Source organism: Lutjanus erythropterus, chromosome 20 (genome assembly GCF_056507025.1).
Source record: "Lutjanus erythropterus isolate fLutEry1 chromosome 20, fLutEry1.hap2, whole genome shotgun sequence".
Taxonomy (NCBI): Eukaryota; Metazoa; Chordata; class Actinopteri; order Lutjaniformes; family Lutjanidae; genus Lutjanus; species Lutjanus erythropterus.
In genome coordinates this window covers 2,153,257-2,161,734 of record NC_139336.1, presented here as the reverse complement: position 1 = coordinate 2,161,734, position 8,478 = coordinate 2,153,257, and the positions used below count along the sequence as shown (strand labels likewise).

The 8,478-nt window shown below is 40.4% G+C and overlaps 1 protein-coding gene across 1 annotated transcript in view; it reads right to left on the bottom strand.

Moving 5' to 3' along the window:
- Nucleotides 1-510: 510 nt before the first annotated feature.
- The window catches only part of ajm1 (apical junction component 1 homolog), a 29,104-nt gene continuing 21,136 nt past the window's right edge, over nt 511-8,478 (bottom strand). The window contains exon 2 of the mRNA XM_084746559.1: nt 511-5,889. Coding sequence (XP_084602685.1) covers nt 2,554-5,835 — 3,282 coding nt within the window. The 5' untranslated portion in view covers nt 5,836-5,889 and the 3' untranslated portion in view covers nt 511-2,553. The remainder of the gene's footprint in view (nt 5,890-8,478) is intronic.

Here is an 8,478-nt window from a genome sequence, read left to right as displayed (position 1 = left end):
AAATGCGTTACAACCATCCCTGGTCCCCTCTATGTTATTTTTAATTGAGTCTAATTAATAAAATTTTATGAAATTCATATATATAGAGAGATTTTAAATGAAAATACAGACACTTTTTGGAAAGGTCAGGCACCAGCAGCATTGTGTTTTCTAATTCAACAAAGTTGTTGCACATATAAATTTGAAAACGGTCTAAATGGGCACCTTGGCTATATACATTTTCACCAAAAGTTGGAATTAGAGTGTTTTTTAAAGTTTTTTTTTTTTTTGGCAGGACATGATTTGTCCCAACTTTCAAGAATGAGTGAATTATACAGTATCAACATTTTATAACAACAAGTTAACTAAGTTCTCCACATACAAACCATAGATCTGTTGCCCTATATTCTGTTTCTAACCCCCCACCTTCTGTTAGCCTCACTCTTTGAAGACATATGAAGACTTGTCTGTCTGCTTGGACAGACACAGTGTTGTTGCATTTCACCTAAAGAACAGGCAGACAGCAGCACCCAGAGTTCCCATTCCATTTATTAGATATGTTTATAAATAGACACACTCAGACACATATGTTGAAAGTATAAAAAAATACAAGATTACTAGACGTTTTAGTGAGGTCTCTTCTTCATTGCCTTTGACACATTATTTTAACTTGAATGACTGACAAACATGGAAAATTCATTTATTTTTTCTTACACAGCATAGTAGTTTTCACTTTCACAAGTCCATTCATCGAGCAAGTTACTATCATCAATGTCATGTTAAAATGAGATCAGAGCATAGAAAAAGAGTCACATGCAGCAACTTTTCACTGAATCTGTACAGCACGTCCCGTCAGCCAAACAGGTGGAACTCAGTGAAACAGATTTTCAAATATATATTTATGTGCTTCAAGTTTCACTGGACTTTGTCTTACAAACTCTAAGGAAAGCTCATATCACAAGGGAAAAAGTTGATATGGAGAACAATGATTAATAATGGGAGAAAACAGCTTATTCAACCTTTACTGAGGACTGATTGACAAATGCTCCTGCACATCTTCCAGACATGTTGTGTCATTTGTCAAAAGGGGTCACTCAAACCATTTTTAAATAGTTTGGATATTAGCATAACTTACAATATGTTCCAGCGAGTTTCAAATCATCATCAGTGTGCTGGCAGGAAATTTGGGATTTAGAACAACACAAAAACAAATCAACAAAATGTTCTGTATCTGGAGACATGAGGCAACATGGCTAAGTTGCATTGATAAATGTTGCTAAAACTTCTGCAACCAATAAACAATACAATGGTTCTGATTGGCTAAAACCAAAAAAGGACAATATAAATCACACATGTAATAAACCTAGTGCAGCACAAATACACAACTAATGTCTTCTTCAAGCATTTATGTACCATATAGCTACTGTGCCAAATCTGGCTCACCTTGTTCTAAGGACAATAACTCCTGCTGCTAATTCATATATTTTTATTTGTAAATATATCTAAAAAATACAACTTCAGCTTATAGGAAATTGCATGATTTCTTGGTATTATACCAAGTTTTGTTTTTGTAGTAGATAACTCTCACTATTCACAGTGTTTAAAACTGAACAGTACAGGCCAACACCTACTGTGTGGCTGGTAACTGGCACCATGTCAATATCCACTGTAGAGGTCACGTTCAAGTCCAGTAGTGCACCAGTAATTCTGCAGTGTAGAATTAAAAGAACTACTGAATTTAGCTTCCTTCAAAGTACATCATTAGACTCAAAGAGGAAAACGTTAACTCTCTGTATAGTACTTCTAAGCAACAATAAGATCTTGTGTCTGTTTTTTAATAGATCTTTCAAGTAGCACAACTGTCTCTTTTTCTGTTTTCATTATTTTCTTATGATGAGGATTTACGTTGCAACCAAAACTTCAACATTTTATCTCAATTTTCACAAAAACCATTCTCTATGGATCTGTGTAATATAATATAATATAATATAATATAATATAATATAATATAATATAATATATAACATAAACAACTCCTTCTACAGGAATGTGGTACTTAACTCATGAAGCAACTTTGCATAGAAAGTATTTACTTAGCTAAGAAAATAATGTGTAATATTTTCTGCCTGATATACCATTAAAGTCACATATGAAAAATAGTCATGTTGTACTCACATACAGAAACTGACTCTCTCGTTTAAAGAGGCTAAGTTTAGAAGAACATACAGAATGCTAATGATCTGAAAAAATTAAAACACCAGAATGTCAGTTCAGGTAATCCCTACCAAAGGGAATTTGTCGTAACAGTAAATGACCAGTATGCTGATAAATGACTTGTGGTGGATAAAAAGTATGTACTTGTTAAAAAGATTAAAATAAATAATGCACTGTACTCATTCTGCACCTGACAGGAAATATTCTGAGAAAGAATAATACTGACCAAGCAGACATGAATATATATAATTTTGATAACAAAATACTTATCTACAAATGTTTGTAATTGGATTGATATATAAATATGTGTAACAATATATATGTATTTCTATACATATATATTTACAACAAAAGGTGCACTTAAATTATGTCATCGAGGAGATGCGGGGTGCCTACCCAGTCCAAAGTCCTGGGCTCTGAGGCAGCCATAATCATGCACATAAACTGTTTACCGGTCCTCTTATCAATAGGATAAATAGTTGTGGGTGTGAATCTTCTGTTACTTTCCACAAACTCACAGAGCTGCTGATACACCTGTGGGTACTCATGGCGTAGGAAAACCCCTCGAATCCTTAACTCCCGTTGTATATTGATAAAACAGATTTCCCTGGCCTTCCTGCCTTCCTCTCCCTCTTTGTCGATATCTGCCGTTCCCGGGGGTGGTGTGAGGATCAGCGTTTCCATGTCACTCTCTTTCTTGTGAACCTTCCTCTCAGGGCTGAAGGAAGCCAGTGCTACCTTTGCATATTTTCTGACAGTTGGAGCTTGGTTCCTTGGTGATGGCCCGTCAGACAATTGCTCACCGACAGCGACAGATACATTCAAGATGAAACATTCGTTTGGGTCGTACTCTTTACCAGCCTCCTGCAGCTCCTTACAGTACTCCCCTAGGTTGTCCTTGAAGCTTTCAAGCTCTCGGAGGGACAGGTACGTAGGAGACATAAGTAGACTATCCAGGCCATACTGCAGGAAGTTACTGGATGACGCAGGGTTCGGAAAACCAAGGAAGAGAACTCCTCTACCTCGAGAAAGGTAGCCAACTTTGGCAATACGAGAGAAGGCTTTGTGGACTTCAACAGTCTCTCGGCAGTGTTTGATGATATGACGACATGTGCTGCCAATTCTTCCATACAGGCAGCTTTCTTTATGAATGTCCCAGTCCTCCCTGCGACAGTTGCGGGAGCAGTAGTAGGTGTAGCAGCTGTGGCAGGATTTAAAGTATAGGCAAGCATTGAACAGGGTCTCTGTCCTCCGGCATTTGTTGTTAGAGCACATCATTGTATCATCCTCATCTGGGCTCTGATCTGGGGAGCACTCATCTGCACTCTTCATTGCATCACTGGCCCCATCCATGTCTCGAAAGGCATCAGGATTCATTCTTATTGAGGTTGGCTGCTTGTCGAGAGGAGGTGGTTCCTCCGTACCTGCCTTTGAGCTCTTCCTGGACAGAGATACTGCCTCTTCCTCATCAATTAACTTCTTTAGTTGATCCAGAATGTCCTCACTTGCCCTTCTACTGGGTGGCTTGTAATCAGTAACAAGATCTGCTAGAAGCTCATCGAGTTGTTCAAGGCTTTGCTGTAGTGAGGCATTGTCATGTGTCTTCTCTTTGGTTGAGCTTTGAAATTCACACTGAGACATTTCTGGACCCTCAGTGCTTCTGGAGTCAAGAATGTCCCAACTGGCAGATCGTCCTTCAGCCTTATTAAGCTTCCCTGGTCGAATGTCATTATCAGTGATTGTTATCTCAGGAGTTACAAACCAGAGTTTACCAGCAGCGCTCTTTGATGTCTCTGTTGGACTTTTGTCAATTAGTGAGTTATCAGACATTGATAAGGCTGCATAGCGTCTTGGTGAACTGGAGAGATTGACTACCACTGGTTGTGGTTTGTCACTTGTAGTTGCTGCTGCAGGCTTCCTGGACTCAAGAAGGTCATCATAGCTCTGACCCCGCTGTACGGGAAGAGGTTGTTCCCTCTCTACACGAGAGTTGAGAATATTGTCCCAGGACCTTGAGTAAGATTTGGAATCTGTGCCAATTCTTTGAGGTTCTACACATGGGTTGGCATACCAGGGTGCTAACACAGGCTCTTGACGGACTCTGGTTGGAGTGACTTGAGATACATAAGAAGCAGGATTGGTAGAATATCCAGATGCATCTGAGCCATACCAGTCATCTGTTTGTGCTGGAATGACTCTAGCATGTCTTCGTCCCTCTGTATAATATGCCCTCGCTGGGATATGATGCTCTGGTGGCATTGCATACATGTCGCTGGAATAATAAAACCTTGGCGGAGCAGTCTGGATTTGATAAGACCTTGGATCGTCCCCATAGAATATTCTTGTTGGAGGTGTCTGTATGATGTATGGCCCTGGTTCATTTGCTGCATAGGGTTTGGGATACCCTGCCTGCACAGAGTACGGATAGGTCTCCATCTCAGGGTAATACGGTCTTGTAGCTACAGCATGCACCATTCGAGTCCTTGGGTCTTGAACATATTGCACTTTTGGACTATATGCTTGTCCTGGTGTGTAACGTTCATCATGAAAGTAAGAACTTGGTTGAGGAGGGGCAGTAGTAACATATCTCCCTGGATCATCTGCATAAAAGAACTTGGTTGGCACATTAGGACTGGAATGAGCTCTGCGTTCCCTACCATAGTATTCACTTGATGAAGGCATTCTTTGCAAGGGAATCTCCATGGGCTGTATGTAACTATTTGGCATGCTGCGGGAATATTGATAAGCTTGTCTGCTCTCTGTACCTAATGAATCAGTGGGAGTTGGTGTTCTAGAGTAGGAGAAATGGCGTGGCACAGTCAGACTTCTACTCCCTCCACTGTGGTGCCTCTGCCAGGGTATGTCCATTTGAGGTGTAGCCTGTTTCCGTCCTGAATGATGTAATGCTGCGTCATCAGGTTTGATGTCCACCCGACACCTGACATGAGGACTAGTTGCTGGTTTATCCAGTCCTCCATCCTCAGGATGATCTGCAGCGTAGTGAGGTGAATATTTACCACTGTCACCCATTTGAGGCTGCAACTTAATGGGATGGACTTCATGCATATGAGCCCTAGTGGCTGCATAGGAGGATTCCCTACGCGGTGATACTTCTGGTCTCCAGCGAGAGTCTCTTGGAGCCCTTTGGGACTCCCTGCCCTTCCTTCCGGAAGATGAGGACCCTTCAAAAGACACAGGGGTGAGACTGGTCTGGACCCGAGGGGCACTTTTTGACCTGGTCCTTCTTTTCTGTTCAGGGACAACTACCTCACTGGCCATATCTGCAGCCATTGGTTGAGGGGTTAACCTATGGCTGAAAATGTCAGGAGCAGAAAAGCGATATCTCTGCTGGCGTCCCAAGGCATTCCAGGCAACGTCTGGGTTAGCTGCATGCCTATCAGCCTTCCTGTATGGGGACTCCATTGAGTATTTGTGTGATTTGGGGTACTCCAATGACTTATAGTCAAAGGTGCGGCAGTGCCTCTTATTGACTTTGCTCTTACTGTCCTCCAGTGTGCTGTAATATATAGAATCACATTGTTTGGAGGGTTGCAAGGACTTGTAGTGTGAAGAAATGGGGACCACTTTTATATCTCGATGCACAGTTGATACCAGTATGTCAGGCGGGTCTGTGCGTGTCATCTTAAAGGGACTCCTCTAGTTTTCTCCATCAAGTTGCTTTAATGTTGATGTTGCCTGGAGAGGAAAACAAAGAATTTCAGTCAGTGACATTAATCCAGGCAATACAAATTTAATCTATCAGCTATGCTGATATGGAGTAGAAACATGATTCTGTAGTTTGGCATGAGTACTAAACAAAATTTTGAATATGTTTATAATTTGTTAATTAATTTGTAGTCTGGCAGTGTAAAAAAGAGCTGTACTGCAAATATAGTCCAAGGACTTGCTGCTTGCAATTATCTTTCATGTGGGAACATGCTGACAGGCTTGTGCAATGGAAATCTGAATTAATTGTGGTGTTATAATTCACTGGATGGAGGGGTGATTTAAAAAAAAAAAAAAAAAAGCTTTCTGGCTTCTTTAGCTGTGGGCAGAATAGAAATCACAAAGTGTGTGTGAGTGTCCTTGAATGATATTTAGAGATGTCAGTATTTAGTTGAGTTTATGCAGACACGCTAAAGAATTTCTGTGAATAAATTGCTGTGGCACAGAAAGTCAGTGTCAGTGATGTGATCTGTTTTATGTGAAAAACCAACAGGCCCTCCCCACATATCTGACCTTGACCAGGCAAAAGTAAAGTAATAATAACATAAAAGTCAAAGTGCTTAAAAAATGGGGGATCCATACAAATGTGATCTTTTTTCACTTAAAACTGCCCCACACTTTAAAGCTTTCATAGCTTCACAGCTTCTTCTCTTCCAAAAACAGTGAATACTCCTGGGATTACTGAAGCTTGAAGGCTTTTGAAAGAAACAACCTATTCTAAGATCCATCTCATATTTTTCTAATGTCTCTCTCTGTAACAAGACAGTCTTTTGAGGGCTAAAATAAGTTGCTCTAATGAGTTCTGACTTCATGCTGTCTTCAATGATGGCAACAACATCAAAAGTATGACCAAATATAAATACCTGAGTCTAAATCTGTATGAAGGCATCCAGCGCCGATTATTCTAACAAGTAATACAGTGGCTGTATTACAGTACTGCACTGGTGGACTCAGAGGGGGAGCAAGAGGGGCAACTGCCTCCTTGGTGTCCCCATGTCCGAAAAAATGTTGCAGAAGTGACATACTGGATACCCTACGGTAGATAAATTCCCATTTAGGATGTCCTTCCAGTGGAGACAATGCAGTGCAGTACCATTTATGCTGCCCTGTATGATAGAAAATCTGCTGTTTGCTACAAATTCATCATTTATTTCATTCATGCTGCCACATTTATACAGCTTTTGTATTTTATAGACAGTTAGATGAACATAAATAAATAAATAAAAAGATGAGAAAGGGAAAAAAGAGAGGAAAAGAAACAAGGGGAAAAAAAGGGGGATCCTTCTGTACTCTTATAGGTATAATTTATTTATTGGGTAAAAGTTAAAAAGCTATAAATTGTTAAATTGTTAATAGATTTCTGTGTGTATTTATTACAGACATGTAGTAAATATTTTACTTTAAGACATTTAATAAATCAGTTTTTATCTAAAGGATGGACTGGAATAGTTTCACTATAAATACATCAGGACTTCTTGTTTGCTGATGCCCCACTGCATACAACTGATGTCCTTTGGTTCCCTGCTGTACTGTAATACAGTGTTTGGTGAGAAACACTGAATTCAAACAGAAACATTGCTTTTAAACAAGTTCTGCTCCATGAACATACAGTTGAGTCTTAAATCATCAAAGTGAGTCTGACTCAGTCTGTTTTTTGTCATGATGAACCAGCCTGTCAGAACCAGTCAGAACCAGTGTGTCCCTCCTGTAAAATGAGGCAACAGGCAAGACTGAAATCACAGTATACATTCATAGACCACAACTCTTATGTTAACCATTACAACTAAATACTTAACCTCAACCCGTAAACCAAACCTACCTGCCTTGAACCTACTTCTAACCAGATTGTCCCAAAATGTCCTCACTTACAAAGTGTAAAACTATCATTGAACCTCACAAAGATATTACACACAAACACACACCTACCTATGAATTTTGTCAGCTATTTTTATTCAGTCTTAGTCCTGTGTCAATGACTTTTAGTCAATTTTTAGTTAGACCAAAAGTCTTACAGTAGTCAAAGAGAACTTAACTATTTTAGTCACTGAAAACTGTTAACCCTGTTTTTAGTCTGTCCATCTATCCTCCATCCATCTATCCACCATCCATCCATCCAACCATCCACCATCCATCCATCCATCCATCCATCCACCATCCATCCATCCATCCGTCCATCTATCCTCCATCCATTTATCCACCATCCATCCATCCATCCATCCAACCACCATCCATCCATCCGTCCATCCACCATCCATCCATCCATCCATCCATCCATCCACCATCCATCCATCCATCCGTCCACCATCCATCCATCCATCCGTCCATCTATCCTCCATCCATCTATCCACCATCCATCCATCCATCCATCCATCCACCATCCATCCATCCGTCCATCCATCAATCCATCCATCTATCCATCCATCTATCCACCATCCATCCATCCGTCCATCCATCCATCCATCCATCCATCCATCCATGCATCCACCTATCCTCCATCCATCTATCCACCATCCATCCATCCATCCATCTATCCACCATCAATCCATCCATCCATCCATC